Genomic DNA, 17,500 nt, shown 5'->3' on the forward strand with positions numbered 1-17,500 from the left:
GCTTTACCTACAAGCCCTTAACCAACCTTACAGTTAAATGCTTTACCTACAAGCCCTTAACCAACCTTACAGTTAAATGCTTTACCTACAAGCCCTTAACCAACCTTACAGTTAAATGCTTTACCTACAAGCCCTTAACCAACCTTACAGTTAAATGCTTTACCTACAAGCCCTTAACCAACCTTACAGTTAAATGCTTTACCTACAAGCCCTTAACCAACCTTACAGTTAAATGCTTTACCTACAAGCCCTTAACCAACCTTACAGTTAAATGCTTTACCTACAAGCCCTTAACCAACCTTACAGTTAAATGCTTTACCTACAAGCCCTTAACCAACCTTACAGTTAAATGCTTTACCTACAAGCCCTTAACCAACCTTACAGTTAAATGCTTTACCTACAAGCCCTTAACCAACCTTACAGTTAAATGCTTTACCTACAAGCCCTTAACCAACCTTACAGTTAAATGCTTTACCTACAAGCCCTTAACCAACCTTACAGTTAAATGCTTTACCTACAAGCCCTTAACCAACCTTACAGTTAAATGCTGACCTACAAGCCCTTAACCAACCTTACAGTTAAATGCTTTACCTACAAGCCCTTAACCAACCTTACAGTTAAATGCTGACCTACAAGCCCTTAACCAACCTTACAGTTAAATGCTTTACCTACAAGCCCTTAACCAACCTTACAGTTAAATGCTGACCTACAAGCCCTTAACCAACATTACAGTTAAATGCTTTACCTACAAGCCCTTAACCAACCTTACAGTTAAATGCTTTACCTACAAGCCCTTAACCAACCTTACAGTTAAATGCTTTACCTACAAGCCCTTAACCAACCTTACAGTTAAATGCTTTACCTACAAGCCCTTAACCAACCTTACAGTTAAATGCTGACCTACAAGCCCTTAACCAACCTTACAGTTAAATGCTTTACCTACAAGCCCTTAACCAACCTTACAGTTAAATGCTTTACCTACAAGCCCTTAACCAACATTACAGTTAAATGCTTTACCTACAAGCCCTTAACCAACCTTACAGTTAAATGCTTTACCTACAAGCCCTTAACCAACCTTACAGTTAAATGCTGACCTACAAGCCCTTAACCAACCTTACAGTTAAATGCTTTACCTACAAGCCCTTAACCAACCTTACAGTTAAATGCTTTACCTACAAGCCCTTAACCAACCTTACAGTTAAATGCTGACCTACAAGCCCTTAACCAACCTTACAGTTAAATGCTTTACCTACAAGCCCTTAACCAACCTTACAGTTAAATGCTTTACCTACAAGCCCTTAACCAACCTTACAGTTAAATGCTGACCTACAAGCCCTTAACCAACCTTACAGTTAAATGCTTTACCTACAAGCCCTTAACCAACCTTACAGTTAAATGCTTTACCTACAAGCCCTTAACCAACATTACAGTTAAATGCTTTACCTACAAGTCCTTAACCAACCTTACAGTTAAATGCTTTACCTACAAGCCCTTAACCAACCTTACAGTTAAATGCTTTACCTACAAGCCCTTAACCAACCTTACAGTTAAATGCTTTACCTACAAGCCCTTAACCAACCTTACAGTTAAATGCTTTACCTACAAGCCCTTAACCAACCTTACAGTTAAATGCTGACCTACAAGCCCTTAACCAACCTTACAGTTAAATGCTGACCTACAAGCCCTTAACCAACCTTACAGTTAAATGCTGACCTACAAGCCCTTAACCAACCTTACAGTTAAATGCTTTACCTACAAGCCCTTAACCAACCTTACAGTTAAATGCTTTACCTACAAGCCCTTAACCAACATTACAGTTCAAGAAAGAGTTAAGAAAATATTTACCAAATAAACTCAAGTAAAACAATTATTAAAAAGTAACAATAATGAGGCTACATACAGGGGTCAATGTGTGGGGTAAAGGTTAGTCGAGGTCATTTGTCCATGTAGGTAGAGGGGTAAAGGTTAGTCGAGGTCATTTGTCAATGTAGGTAGAGGTAAAGTTTAGTCAAGGTCATTTGTCCATGTAGGTAGAGGGGTAAAGTTTAGTCAAGGTCATTTGTCCATGTAGGTAGAGGGGTAAAGGTTAGTCGAGGTCATTTGTCCATGTAGGTAGAGGGGTAAAGTTTAGTCAAGGTCATTTGTCCATGTAGGTAGAGGGGTAAAGGTTGGTCGAGGTCATTTGTCCATGTAGGTAGAGGTAAAGGTTAGTCGAGGTCATTTGTCCATGTAGGTAGAGGGGTAAAGGTTAGTCGAGGTCATTTGTCCATGTAGGTAGGGGTAAAGTTTAGTCAAGGTCATTTGTCCATGTAGGTAGAGGGGTAAAGTTTAGTCGAGGTCATTTGTCCATGTAGGTAGAGGTAAAGGTTAGTCGAGGTCATTTGTCCATGTAGGTAGGGGTAAAGGTTAGTCGAGGTCATTTGTTCATGTAGGTAGGGGTAAAGGTTAGTCAAGGTCATTTGTCCATGTAGGTAGAGGTAAAGGTTAGTCGTGGTCATTTGTCCATGTAGGTAGGGGTAAAGGTTAGTCGAGGTCATTTGTCCATGTAGGTAGAGGGGTAAAGGTTAGTCGAGGTCATTTGTCCATGTAGGTAGGGGTAAAGGTTAGTCGAGGTCATTTGTCCATGTAGGTAGAGGGGTAAAGGTTGGTCGAGGTCATTTGTCCATGTAGGTAGAGGTAAAGGTTAGTCGAGGTCATTTGTCCATGTAGGTAGGGGTAAAGGTTAGTCGAGGTCATTTGTCCATGTAGGTAGAGGGGTAAAGGTTAGTCGAGGTCATTTGTCCATGTAGGTAGAGGTAAAGGTTAGTCGAGGTCATTTGTCCATGTAGGTAGAGGTAAAGGTTAGTCGAGGTCATTTGTCCATGTAGGTAGGGGTAAAGGTTAGTCGAGGTCATTTGTCCATGTAGGTAGAGGGGTAAAGGTTAGTCGAGGTCATTTGTCCATGTAGGTAGAGGTAAAGGTTAGTCGAGGTCATTTGTCCATGTAGGTAGAGGGGTAAAGGTTAGTCGAGGTCATTTGTCCATGTAGGTAGGGGTAAAGGTTAGTCGAGGTCATTTGTCCATGTAGGTAGAGGTAAAGGTTAGTCGAGGTCATTTGTCCATGTAGGTAGAGGGGTAAAGTGGGGGATGGGTTTATACATAGATAATAAACAGCGAGTAGCAGTAGTGTAAAAACAGATGGAGGGGGGGGGGGGTGTAATAGTCTGGTGGCCATTTGATTAGTTGTGATTAGTTGTTCAGCAGTCTTATGGTTTGGGGGTAGAACCTGTTCAGGAACATTTTGGTTCTAGACTTGGCGCTCCGGTACCGTTTGTCATACAGTAGCAGAGAGCGTTGGGTTAAAGCGACCCTCCTCAAAGCATAGGTGTCGACCCAGAAACCCCTGGAACTGAACAGGGCTAGACGTGACCTGGTTACCCACCTGGTGGAATGTACTGGCAGGACCCAGAGGAGTTGACCAGGACGTTGGTGTGGAAGGTAGCATCAAACCTCTCGTCTGCACTGGAGGAGAGAGAGAAGAGAGAGAGAAACAGAGAGAGGAGGAGGAGAGAGAGAGAGAAGAGACAGATGAATGATCTGATAGATGTTGTATGGAGGGTAACTAAGTCTGTTGTCATGGAGATAGAAATAAGGGGCAAAACAGAGAGAAAAAGAGAGAGAGAGATAGAGAAGGAGAGAGAGAGAGAGAGAGAGAGAGAGAGAGAGAGAGAGAGAGAGAGAGAGAAAGAGAAGAGAGAAACAGAGAGAGGAGGAGAGAGAGAGGGAGAGAGAGAGAAAGAGGAGAGAGAAACAGAGAGAGGAGGAGAGAGAGAGGGGGAGAGAGAGAAAGAGGAGAGAGAAACAGAGAGAGGAGGAGAGAGAGAGGGAGAGAGAGAGAAAGAGGAGAGAGAAACAGAGAGAGGAGGAGAGATACTGTATCTTAGACAGAGGGCTCAGTACTGAGCGAGACAGACAGTGTGTATATTATTGATCCGGTCCTCCTTCAGAAAGGGTTTCATCAGTGGTGGCTCAGCGTGTGGTGGGACTGGCTTCAGAAACACTATCTTCAAACTGAGATACATCAGAACAAACAAACCATATATCACAGGTATTACAGCCTAGACTAACCCCCCTCACCCCCCCCGTATCCCCACTCACCCCCTGCATCCCTCCTCACCCTCCCGCATCCCGCCTCACCCCCAGCATTCCTCCTCACCCCCCCGCATCCCCCCTCACCCCCAGCATCCCCCCTCACCCCCAGCATTCCTCCTCATCACTGCATCCCCCCTCACCTCCCGTATCCCTCCTCACCCCCAGCATCCCTCCTCACCCCCCAGCATCCCTCCTCACCCCCCAGCATCCCATCTCACCCCCAGCATTCCTCCTCACCCCCCAGCATCCCTCCTCACCTCCCAGCATCCCTCCTCACCCTCAGCATCCCTCCTCACCCCCAGCATCCCTCCTCACCTCCCAGTATCTCTCCTCACCTCCCAGCATCTCTCCTCACCCCCCAGCATCCCTCCTCACCCCCCAGCATCCCTCCTCACCCCATCCTTACGCCCCAGATATATATTAAAACATTTTGGGGGAACAAGAGTGATTGATCAGATAAAAGTGGCTCCTGACCTTCCCTGGTAAATGTTGCTTCTCCAGATCAGATCCCAGCATCAGTGCCTAGAGGGTCGGATTGAGAGATTGGCTCTCATAATGGGAAACAATGACTAATAAATGAAAGTGCTCATCTTCCCCCAAAAAAGAAGATGATAATTCTCCTGATTCATGCAGACGTCCATTAGTCTGTTTTGAAATGACGAATGGTTACGTGACTGATGCCACAAGAACAGGAAGTGGATTGGAAACAACCTACACTATTGGCTGACGTGCAACCAGCCCTTGCACTAAATGCAGGCCCCCCAAAAAATGACTGTAACCAAACCTAAAAGAAGACATCACAATTTACATAATTTAATGTTGATTTATTGCTGCATGTCCCTGTCATAATCGGATATGATAATTGTTCCATTTGTTCAGACGAGAGGAAGCTGCAGGCATGGTTGTTTGGCAATGTTGGGATGAATCCTATCTCCCAAATGGCACCATATCCCCTATATAGTGCACTACTTTACACCTATGGGTCCTGGTGAAAAGTAGTGCGCTGAACAGGAAATAGAGGGTCATTTAGAACACACCCTGATAATCACGCGGTCCATTGTCCAAGAACAAAGGTTTCTAAATTAGCAGCGTGGTCGAGGCCAGCTGAATACAAATGAACTAACGCTGGTTTGGAAGTTATAAATATTTTTTGGTTTGTTTTAATGTTCTTGTACTTGAAACCATCCATCCACACTGTTGTAGAATTGTACCTCATACAGTGTTTCTCTGTTTTAAATCAACATTTAGTAATTTAATGAATTGATTAATAATGTTTTTTAAACTACATAATCCAACTAGCGCATGTTGGTTTATGACTATGAATCAATAATCACACAACATCATATTAAACAAGATATATAATAATAATAATCACATTAATATGATTTACATATCTCATTTAATATGATTCATATACCTCGTTTAATATGATTCATATACCCCGTTTAATATGATTCATATAGCTCGTTTAATATGATTCATATACCTCGTTTAATATGATTCATATATCTTGTTTAATATGATTCATATAGCTCGTTTAATATGATTCATATACCCCGTTTAATATGATTCATATATCTTGTTTAATATGATTCATATAGCTCGTTTAATATGATTCATATACCCCGTTTAATATGATTCATATAGCTCGTTTAATATGATTCATGTATCTTGTTAAATTTGATTCATATATCTTGTTTAATATGATTCATATATCTTGTTAAAAATGATTCATGTATCTTGTTAAATATGATTCATATATCTTGTTTAATATGATTCATATATCTTGTTAAAAATGATTAATATATCTTGTTTAATATGAGTCATGTATCTTATTAAAAATGATTCATATATCTTGTTTAAACGAATCATATTAAACAAGATATATGAATCATACAGAGCTACACAAACAAACAGAAGTTGTTCCACAAAGGTCAACAAGGTGTCTGGAGGGGTAATGGTGTAACACAGGGACGTACCTGGAGGGGGGGCGGGGGGGGGGGGGGGGGGGGGCGGGTAATGGTGTAACACAGGGACGTACCTGGAGGGGGGGTAATGGTGTAACACGGGGACGTACCTGGAGGGGGGGGGGGTTAATGGTGTAACACAGGGACGTACCTGGAGGGGGGGTAATGGTGTAACACGGGGACGTACCTGGAGGGGGGGGGGTAATGGTGTAACACAGGGACGTACCTGGAGGGGGGGTAATGGTGTAACACGGGGACGTACCTGGAGGGGGAGGTAATGGTGTAACACAGGGACGTACCTGGAGGGGGGGGGTAATGGTGTAACACAGGGACGTACCTGGAGGGGGGGTAATGGTGTAACACGGGGACGTACCTGAAGGGGGAGGTAATGGTGTAACACAGGGACGTACCTGGAGGGGGAGGTAATGGTGTAACACAGGGACGTACCTGGAGGGGGGGGGTAATGGTGTAACAACACGGGGACGTACCTGGAGGGGGGGTAATGGTGTAACACAGAGACGTACCTGGAGGGGGGGGTAATGGTGTAACACAGAGACGTACCTGGAGGGGGGGGGGGGGGGTAATGGTGTAACACAGGGACGTACCTGGAGGGGGGGTAATGATGTAACACAGGGACGTACCTGGAGGGGGGGTAATGGTGTAACACAGGGACATACCTGGAGGGGGGGTAATGGTGTAACACAGGGACGTACCTGGAGGGGGGGGGTAATGGTGTAACACGGGGACGTACCTGGAGGGGGGGGGGAATGGTGTAACACAGGGACGTACCTGGAGGGGGGGTAATGGTGTAACACAGGGACGTACCTGGAGGGGGAGTAATGGTGTAACACGGGGACGTACCTGGAGGGGGGGTAATGGTGTAACACGGGACGTACATGGAGGGGGGGGGGAATGGTGTAACACAGGGACGTACCTGGAGGGGGGGTAATGGTGTAACACAGGGACGTACCTGGAGGGGGAGTAATGGTGTAACACGGGGACGTACCTGGAGGGGGGGTAATGGTGTAACACAGGGACGTACCTGGGGGGGGGGGGGGGGGTGTAATGGTGTAACACGGGGACGTACCTGGAGGGGGGGTAATGGTGTAACACGGGACGTACATGGAGGGGGGGGGGAATGGTGTAACACAGGGACGTACCTGGAGGGGGGGTAATGGTGTAACACAGGGACGTACCTGGAGGGGGAGTAATGGTGTAACACGGGGACGTACCTGGAGGGGGGGTAATGGTGTAACACAGGGACGTACCTGGAGGGGGGGTAATGGTGTAACACGGGGACGTACCTGGAGGGGGGGGGAATGGTGTAACACAGGGACGTACCTGGAGGGGGGGTAATGGTGTAACACAGGGACGTACCTGGAGGGGGAGTAATGGTGTAACACGGGGACGTACCTGGAGGGGGGGTAATGGTGTAACACGGGACGTACATGGAGGGGGGGGGGGAATGGTGTAACACAGGGACGTACCTGGAGGGGGGGTAATGGTGTAACACAGGGACGTACCTGGAGGGGGAGTAATGGTGTAACACGGGGACGTACCTGGAGGGGGGGTAATGGTGTAACACAGGGACGTACCTGGGGGGGGGGGGGGGGTGTAATGGTGTAACACAGGGACGTACCTGGAGGGGGGGTAATGGTGTAACACAGGGACGTACCTGGAGGGGGGGTAATGGTGTAACACAGGGACGTACCTGGAGGGGGGGTAATGGTGTAACACAGGGACGTACCTGGAGGGGGGGTAATGGTTTAACACGGGGACGTACCTGGAGGGGGGGGGAATGGTGTAACACAGGGACGTACCTGGAGGGGGGGGGGGTTGTAATGGTGTAACACAGGGACGTACATTGAGGGGGGGGTTATGGTGTAACACGGGGACGTACCTGGAGGTTACACACCTCAAAAAGGAAGTAAGCTTGAATTCTAGATCATGTTTATCCTTTTATACATGAGTATTTGTGTGTCACACGTCACACCACCAATCCCTTAAGGAAAGCATTGTACTGGGTTTCAGACAGACAAATACATGTACAGAATACAAACACCTTATTCCTTCAATATCACAGCTTCCTGCTTCAGGTAGAAGCTCCTCTCCAAATCTCTACACTGCTTATAGAAATGTCCTCTCAAAACACTGTGTAGACAATGTTGTGTGTGTGTGTGTGTGTGTGTGTGTGTGTGTGTGTGTGTGTGTGTGTGTGTGTGTGTGTGTGTGTGTGTGTGTGTGTGTGTGTGTGTGTGTGTGTGTGTGTGTGTGTGTGTGTGTGTGTGTGTGTGTGTGTGTGTGTGTGTCCTGTTTCATCCTGTGAAAACACTGACAGACAGAAACACAATAACTGGTTTTCAGGATCTATGTCTCAGGAGGGAAAGGAAAGGAATATCTTCTCAGAATGATGTCTTGTGTCACGACAGAGAGTTCGATAGGTTCATATGACAGGTACACTAAAGCCACCATGGTATTGGATATGAAGACAGTGGGCTTATAGCTCTACGTTACCCAGGGAAGTCACAACGGCAGGTTGAGAGCAGAAATGGAAATATCTTACCTACATCTCACAGGGACGTTTTATTTATGTCTCACCTCCTCACTCTCTTGTATGTGAGGAAAGGACTTGGTAGAACGATTACAGGGACGTTTTATTTATGTCTCACCTTCTCACTCTCTTGTATGTGAGGAAAGGACTTGGTAGAACGATTACAGGGACGTTTTATTTATGTCTCACCTTCTCACTCTGGTGTATGTGAGGAAAGGACCAGGTAGAACGATTACAGGGACGTTTTATTTATGTCTCACCTCCTCACTCTCTTGTATGTGAGGAAAGGACCAGGTAGAACGATTACAGGGACGTTTTATTTATGTCTCACCTTAACACTCTGGTGTATGTGAGGAAAGGACCAGGTAGAACGATTACAGGGACGTTTTATTTATGTCTCACCTTCTCACGCTGGTGTATGTGAGGAAAGGACCAGGTAGAACGATTACAGGGACGTTTTATTTATGTCTCACCTTCTCACGCTGGTGTATGTGAGGAAAGGACCAGGTAGAACGATTACAGGGACGTTTTATTTATGTCTCACCTTCTCACGCTGGTGTATGTGAGGAAAGGACCAGGTAGAACGATTACAGGGACGTTTTATTTATGTCTCACCTTCTCACTCTCTTGTATGTGAGGAAAGGACTTGGTAGAACGATTACAGGGATGTTTTATTTATGTCTCACCTTCTCACTCTGTTGTATGTGAGGAAAGGACCAGGTAGAACGATTACAGGGACGTTTTATTTATGTCTCACCTTCTCACGCTGGTGTATGTGAGGAAAGGACTAGGTAGAACGATTACAGGGACAGATACAGATCATCTGCAGGAACTGACCTTTCCTACATATCTAACTTCCTGTTTCTCTTCCTGTTTTTGGTTCATTCCTTCCTTTCTTTGTTCCTTCCTTCGTTCCTTTGTTCCTTTTTCCCATCTGTAAATCTTCAGCTCCCTCCATCTATTCTTTGTCCAGGACTATAATGTTAGTGATCGCTGATCCTGACCATCACCTGCTTAATGTTCCGTATCATCCTATTAGACACACACACACACACACACACACACACACACACACACACACACGCTCACACGCTTGCACACACACTCACACACACAAATACGCACCCTCAAACACACACACGCACACACACACACACACACAAACCACCTCATAAAGAACACCTCCATCATCTTAAACAACGTAGCACAGACAGCATATGACATCAATCAACTTCAACACCATGTTATCTTGTTGTCTGTAATCCATTACAAGGAGTGAGTGAGTGAGTGAGTGAGTGAGTGAGTGAGTGAGTGAATGAATGAGTTATCAATGCATTGACATCAGCATCTTCTCTCTTGTAATAATGACTCTCATCCACTGACATTTAAAATTACCACCAGCAATTACGCTCCGAGTTCGGAGCGGCTTTTATCGTCAACTGTAATGACGCTGTTAAAATGTGCTCCTGGGTCGGAGTGAGGCATGTGAGACAAACAGTCAGTGTTTTTAGTACATGGTTCCTCCCGTTGTGTTCTGGGATTTTATTGGTTCAAATAGAAAAGGCAGACATTCTGTTTAGTTTCTTCTCCTTCAGAGTCATAACCCTGATCCATTGGAATGAGTTACTTTTTGTCCGTCACATACAAACTATTCTGGAGTAATACTGAGATACGGCAATACGGCATGGTTGGAACGTTTCTAAAGCCGTGACAACAACACTCTTAATGACTTCCTGGCTACATAAAACGGTGACAACAACACTCTTAATGACTTCCTGGCTACATAAAAACGTAACATATCTCATTTCAAAGCAAGTGGGGCCCATCTGAAAATGTGTTCCTGAATTTTAATTGTGAGTCACGCTTTCTCTTCTCTTAAATGTAATTGGGATTTTTGTCTGCAGCTCGTCCCATAATGGTTGGAGCTCAATCTTCTCCCCTCCATATTCTGTCTATTTCCCTGGATAAATAAGGATACAGAAATCTGTTTAGCCTTAATCTGGAAGCCTGTTCCGGTCCTGAGGCAATGAGGTTCAGCGCTCAGGGATACAAACACTAGTGGACAGTTTTCACAGGCTGTCCTGCTGAATCTGGGTCGAGAGCTTCAAGTTCCTCAGTGTCCAAATCCCCAAGGACTTAAAATAGTGTGACAGCACCTCTTCCCCCTCGGGAGATTGAAAAGGTTTGGCATGGGCTCTCAGATCCTCTAAAAGTTCTACAGCTGTTCCACTGAGAGCATCTTGACAGGCTGCATCACTGCTTGGTATGGTAATAACACCGCCTTCAATCACATGGTGCTACAGAGGGTGGTGAGGACAGTCAATCACTGCTTGGTATGGTAATAGCACCGCCTTCAATCGCATGGTGCTACAGAGGGTGGTGAGGACAGCCCATCACTGCTTGGTATGGTAATAACACCGCCTTCAATCACATGGTGCTACAGAGGGTGGTGCTGACAGTCCATCACTGATTGGTATGGTAATAACACCGCCTTCAATCACATGGTGCTACAGAGGGTGGTGAGGACAGCCCATCACTGATTGGTATGGTAATAACACCGCCTTCAATCGCATGGTGCTACAGAGGCTGGTGAGGACAGCCCATCACTGCTTGGTATGGTAATAACACCGCCTTCAATCACATGGTGCTACAGAGGCTGGTGAGGACAGCCCATCACTACTTGGTATGGTAATAACACCGCCTTCAATCACATGGTGCTACAGAGGGTGGTGAGGACAGTCCATCACTGCTTGGTACGGTAATAACACCGCCTTCAATCACATGGTGCTACAGAGGGTGGTGAGGACAGCCCATCACTGATTGGTATGGTAATAACACCGCCTTCAATCACATGGTGCTACAGAGGGTGGTGAGGACAGTCCATCACTGCTTGGTACGGTAATAACACCGCCTTCAATCACATGGTGCTACAGAGGGTGGTGCAGACAGCCCATCACTGATTGGTATGGTAATAACACCGCCTTCAATCGCATGGTGCTACAGAGGGTGGTGAGGACAGTCCATCACTGCTTGGTATGGTAATAACACCGCCTTCAATCACATGGTGCTACAGAGGGTGGTGAGGACAGCCCATCACTGATTGGTATGGTAATAACACCGCCTTCAATCACATGGTGCTACAGAGGGTGGTGAGGACAGCCCATCACTGCTTGGTATGGTAATAACACCGCCTTCAATCGCATGGTGCTACAGAGGGTGGTGAGGACAGCCCATCACTGATTGGTATGGTAATAACACCGCCTTCAATCGCATGGTGCTACAGAGGGTGGTGAGGACAGTCCATCACTGATTGGTATGGTAATAACACCGCCTTCAATCGCATGTTGCTACAGAGGCTGGTGCAGACAGCCCATCACTGCTTGGTATGGTAATAGCACCGCCTTCAATCACATGGTGCTACAGAGGGTGGTGAGGACAGCCCATCACTGCTTGGTATGGTAATAACACCGCCTTCAATCACATGGTGCAGAGGGTGGTGCAGACAGTCCAGTACATCACTGGGGACGAGCTGCCTGCCATCCAGGACCCCCTGCCATTCAGTCTCTATGCACACACACACACTCACCATAATTTGATTACACACACATAATATGCACATCCATTTATACTGACTCTACACATCCACTCACATACAAGCTGCTGCTACTCTATTTATCTAATATCCTGTTGCCTAGTATCCTTACCCCTATACATATCTACCTCCATCACTCCAGTATCCCTGTCTCCTTACCCCTATACATATCTACCTCCATCACTCCAGTATCACCTTACCCTATACATATCTACCTCCATCACTCCAGTATCCCTGTCTCCCTACCCCTATACATATCTACCTCCATCACTCCAGTATCCCTGTCTCCCTACCCCTATACATATCTACCTCCATCACTCCAGTATCACCTTACCCTATACATATCTACCTCCATCACTCCAGTATCCCTGTCTCCCTACCCCTATACATATCTACCTCCATCACTCCAGTATCCCTGTCTCCCTACCCCTATACATATCTACCTCCATCACTCCAGTATCACCTTACCCTATACATATCTACCTCCATCACTCCAGTATCCCTGTCTCCTTACCCTTATACATATCTACCTCCATCATTCCAGTGTTCCTGCACATTGTTAATATGGTACTGGAACTGACCCTGTATATAACTACTGACCCTGGAACTGACCCTGTATATAACTACTGACCCTGGAACTGACCCTGTATATAACTACTGACCCTGGAACTGACCCTGTATATAACTACTGACCCTGGAACTGACCCTGTATATAACTACTGACCCTGGAACTGACCCTGTATATAACTACTGACCCTGGAACTGACCCTGTATATAACTACTGACCCTGGAACTGACCCTGTATATAACTACTGACCCTGGAACTGACCCTGTATATAACTACTGACCCTGGATCTGACCCTGTATATAACTACTGACCCTGGATCTGACCCTGTATATAACTACTGACCCTGGAACTGACCCTGTATATAACTACTGACCCTGGAACTGACCCTGTATATAACTACTGACCCTGGAACTGACCCTGTATATAACTACTGACCCTGTATATAACTACTGACCCTGGAACTGACCCTGTATATAACTACTGACCCTGTATATAACTACTGACCCTGTATATAACTACTGACCCTGGATCTGACCCTGTATATAACTACTGACCCTGTATATAACTACTGACCCTGTATATAACTACTGACCCTGGATCTGACCCTGTATATAACTACTGACCCTGGAACTGACCCTGTATATAACTACTGACCCTGTATATAACTACTGACCCTGTATATAACTACTGACCCTGGATCTGACCCTGTATATAACTACTGACCCTGGAACTGACCCTGTATATAACTACTGACCCTGTATATAACTACTGACCCTGTATATAACTACTGACCCTGGATCTGACCCTGTATATAACTACTGACCCTGGATCTGACCCTGTATATAACTACTGACCCTGGAACTGACCCTGTATATAACTACTGACCCTGGAACTGACCCTGTATATAACTACTGACCCTGGAACTGACCCTGTATATAACTACTGACCCTGGAACTGACCCTGTATATAACTACTGACCCTGGAACTGACCCTGTATATAACTACTGACCCTGGAACTGACCCTGTATATAACTACTGACCCTGGAACTGACCCTGTATATAACTACTGACCCTGGAACTGACCCTGTATATAACTACTGACCCTGGAACTGACCCTGTATATAACTACTGACCCTGGATCTGACCCTGTATATAACTACTGACCCTGGAACTGACCCTGTATATAACTACTGACCCTGGAACTGACCCTGTATATAACTACTGACCCTGGAACTGACCCTTGTTATTGTTTACTACATTGTTATTGTTTACTACATTGTTTGTTTACTACATTGTTATTGTTTACATTGCTATTGTTTACTACATTGTTATTGTTTACATTGTTATTGTTTACTACATTGTTATTGATACAACATTGTTATTGTTTACTACATTGTTATTGTTTACATTGTTATTGTTTACTACATTGTTATTGTTTACTACATTGTTATTGATACAACATTGTTATTGTTTACTACATTGTTATTGTTTACATTGTTATTGTTTACTACATTGTTATTGTTTACTACATTGTTATTGTTTACTACATTGTTATTGTTTACATTGTTATTGTTTACTACATTGTTATTGTTTACTACATTGTTATTGATACAACATTGTTATTGTTTACTACATTGTTATTGTTTACTACATTGTTATTGTTTACTACATTGTTATTGATACAACATTGTTATTGTTTACTACATTGTTATTGATACAACATTGTTATTGTTTACTACATTGTTATTGTTTACTACATTGTTATTGATACTACATTGTTATTGTTTACTACATTGTTATTGTTTACTACATTGTTATTGTTTACATTGTTATTGATACTACATTGTTGGGGTTAGAGCGGCAAGAAAGGCATTTCACTGTACTTGTGCATGTGACATTAAACCTTGAAACTTGACACTGTCAGCTACCTCAGAGGTCCCAGGTTCCCTGGCTGGCTCCTTCAACCCAACCCAGTCTGACAGCTCAACGGAAGAGGGCATGAAAACACGCACAGATCCTGTCCCCTTGACACACGCACACATCCTGTCCCCTAGACACATCTCAAACAGACTGTGGGTATTCTTGTCTCCTTCTACCCTGTCACAGTCGGTAATCGCCAGGTGACATGTTCCTAGACGTCAGTATGATTCCCGTACCGGCGTCAGACAGCCAGCAACCTCAGTCGACTAGCCGATGTTTCAGCACTAAAACGCTGTTGTTTGAAATGTACCATATCACCAAAATCATTTTGGGGGGTCTATCCATTATGCTATATCAGTATTGTATGAAATCTACCATACCAACAACATCCATGTCTATCTACTAACTGTATCAGTTAATAACTAGGTCCGGCACCATTGAGAGCAGGCGGGCGGGGGCAGAGTTACGATTCAGGGTTCATTGAAAAAACTCCATTTCTCCATTTATCTCCATGGACTGGATCCTGCTACGGACAACACAGGGGCGTACGGGGACAGGAGAGATGGAGGCTACAAGCCAGGTTAGGTGTTTGCAGAGACTATAGTTTGGTGACTACGTAAGAAAAGAGAACAAAAGACAAGTAAAATCAATCGAAGGATACAAACATCAATTTATGAGTAGATACACTGTTTCAGTTGGGGGGGGGGTCAGATATTTTTGTCTAATAATATTGAAAACAATATTATGTCAACTTTCAGTGGAAGTGGAATCTCTTGGTAATTCTATCCCATGTACAGTGGACAATCCACAAACACTGATTTCGTCATCCAGCTCCTTCCTACATATTACCCATCATGGCAATGGGCCACAGATGCAAAGCCTCATGGGTATTGTGGTTTATTTATGTCCTGCAGGCAATCAATTCGTAGTCATTTCATTAGTCCACGCTCTGACCAAGGGTGAAATCAAACCACAGGGGAGTCGTCTGTCTACAAATGGGTTACTTAGTGGACTAATGTGTATCAATTGAACTCCCCTAGGAGAAAATTAAACACCACTAGCCTGCTACTGCAACGTAGCAGACGTGGGAAAGACACCTCAGCGGAGGCGCCACTTCCGTTTTTCAGGGGAAATGGAAGTTAGGTTGAAAATACTGTATCCCTGAAATCCAGAAACATCTTCTTACTTCTACTGCAGACATTGTGCTCAGTTTGTTTTGTCAACTTCAGCTCCTTCTCCTGACATACATCGGTCACTGTCTAGCCAGACCCATTTTCCCCCATACTAGAACACAGTAGATTACAGTAACATCATAGCTCTATGCTTATTGGTTGAGACCGTGGCAGTGAGGGCCTACCTGTTGTAGAGGAGGATATCAGGAACCCAGATCTGATTGGAGGGGAAACGAAGGTTCTGAACACCTGGGAAGTTCTCTGGGTTCCAGGAGAGGTAAGTATCTGTCCAGTGCTAGAAGGGAGAGGAGAGGAGAAGAGAGGAGAGGAGAGGAGAGGAGAGGAGAGGAGAGGAGAGAAGAGGAGAGGAGAGGAAGAAAGAATGGAGAAGAGAAGGAGATGAGAGATCAGAGTTTTTACATTGACAATTCACAAATACACTGATCCATTCACAGGCCTTCTGTACGGTGTGTAAAACACATTAGGGCACTTGACAGTTCTGTAATTAGCTTCAAAACACTTTCAATCAAATAGAACAGCCATCCTTTCTCCCAATAAGTGGTCCCTATGTCTGTGCCCTTGGCCAGCAGTGGCAAGAGGTTGGGTCATGTTTTGGGCTGTGACTCAACCTTCTAATCCCTCTATTAGGCCACGAGAGTCACGCTAACTCCACCGTATAGAAGCACATAAAAGTACCTCCAAAAGAGACGTTGTGCATTTCACATCCTTTCCTCACATGACTGAACTAAATGATGTGTAACGCGCTGTGAGACTGTCAGTGTAACGCGCTGTGAGACTGTCTGTGTAACGCGCTGTGAGACTGTCTGTGTAACGCGCTGTGAGACTGTCTGTGTAACGCGCTGTGAGACTGTCTGTGTAACGCGCTGTGAGACAGTCTGTGTAACGCGCTGTGAGACTGTCTGTGTAACACGCTGTGAGAATGTCTGTGTAACGCGCTGTGAGACTGTCTGTGTAACGCGCTGTGAGACTGTCTGTGTAACGCGCTGTGAGACTGTCTGTGTAACGCGCTGTGAGACTGTCTGTGTAACGCGCTGTGAGACTGTCTGTGTAACGCGCTGTGAGACTGTCTGTGTAACGCGCTGTGAGACTGTCTGTGTAACGCGCTGTGAGACTGTCTGTGTAACGCGCTGTGAGACTGTCTGTGTAACGCGCTGTGAGACTGTCTGTGTAACGCGCTGTGAGACTGTCTGTGTAACGCGCTGTGAGACTGTCTGTGTAACGCGCTGTGAGACTGTCTGTGTAACGCGCTGTGAGACTGTCTGTGTAACGCGCTGTGAGACTGTCTGTGTAACGCGCTGTGAGACTGTCTGTGTAACGCGCTGTGAGACTGTCTGTGTAACGCGCTGTGAGACTGTCTGTGTAACGCGCTGTGAGACTGTCTGTGTAACGCGCTGTGAGACTGTCTGTGTAACGCGCTGTGAGACTGTCTGTGTAACGCGCTGTGAGACTGTCTGTGTAACGCGCTGTGAGACTGTCTGTGTAACGCGCTGTGAGACTGTCTGTGTAACGCGCTGTGAGACTGTCTGTGTAACGCGCTGTGAGACTGTCTGTGTAACACGCTGTGAGACTGTCTGTGTAA

The 17,500-nt window shown here is 45.3% G+C and overlaps 1 protein-coding gene across 1 annotated transcript in view; it reads right to left on the minus strand.

Moving 5' to 3' along the window:
• Positions 1-17,500, minus strand: part of LOC110497205 (neuronal acetylcholine receptor subunit alpha-7-like) — a 79,734-nt gene that overhangs the window by 14,689 nt on the left and 47,545 nt on the right. The window contains exons 4-5 of the mRNA XM_036934010.1: positions 16,086-16,195; positions 3,421-3,500 (exon numbers count right to left, since the gene is read on the minus strand). Of these exons, the coding sequence (XP_036789905.1) occupies positions 3,421-3,500; positions 16,086-16,195 (190 nt within the window). The remainder of the gene's footprint in view (positions 1-3,420; positions 3,501-16,085; positions 16,196-17,500) is intronic.

The sequence above is a fragment of the Oncorhynchus mykiss genome, chromosome 10 (assembly GCF_013265735.2).
Source record: "Oncorhynchus mykiss isolate Arlee chromosome 10, USDA_OmykA_1.1, whole genome shotgun sequence".
Taxonomy (NCBI): domain Eukaryota; kingdom Metazoa; phylum Chordata; class Actinopteri; order Salmoniformes; family Salmonidae; genus Oncorhynchus; species Oncorhynchus mykiss.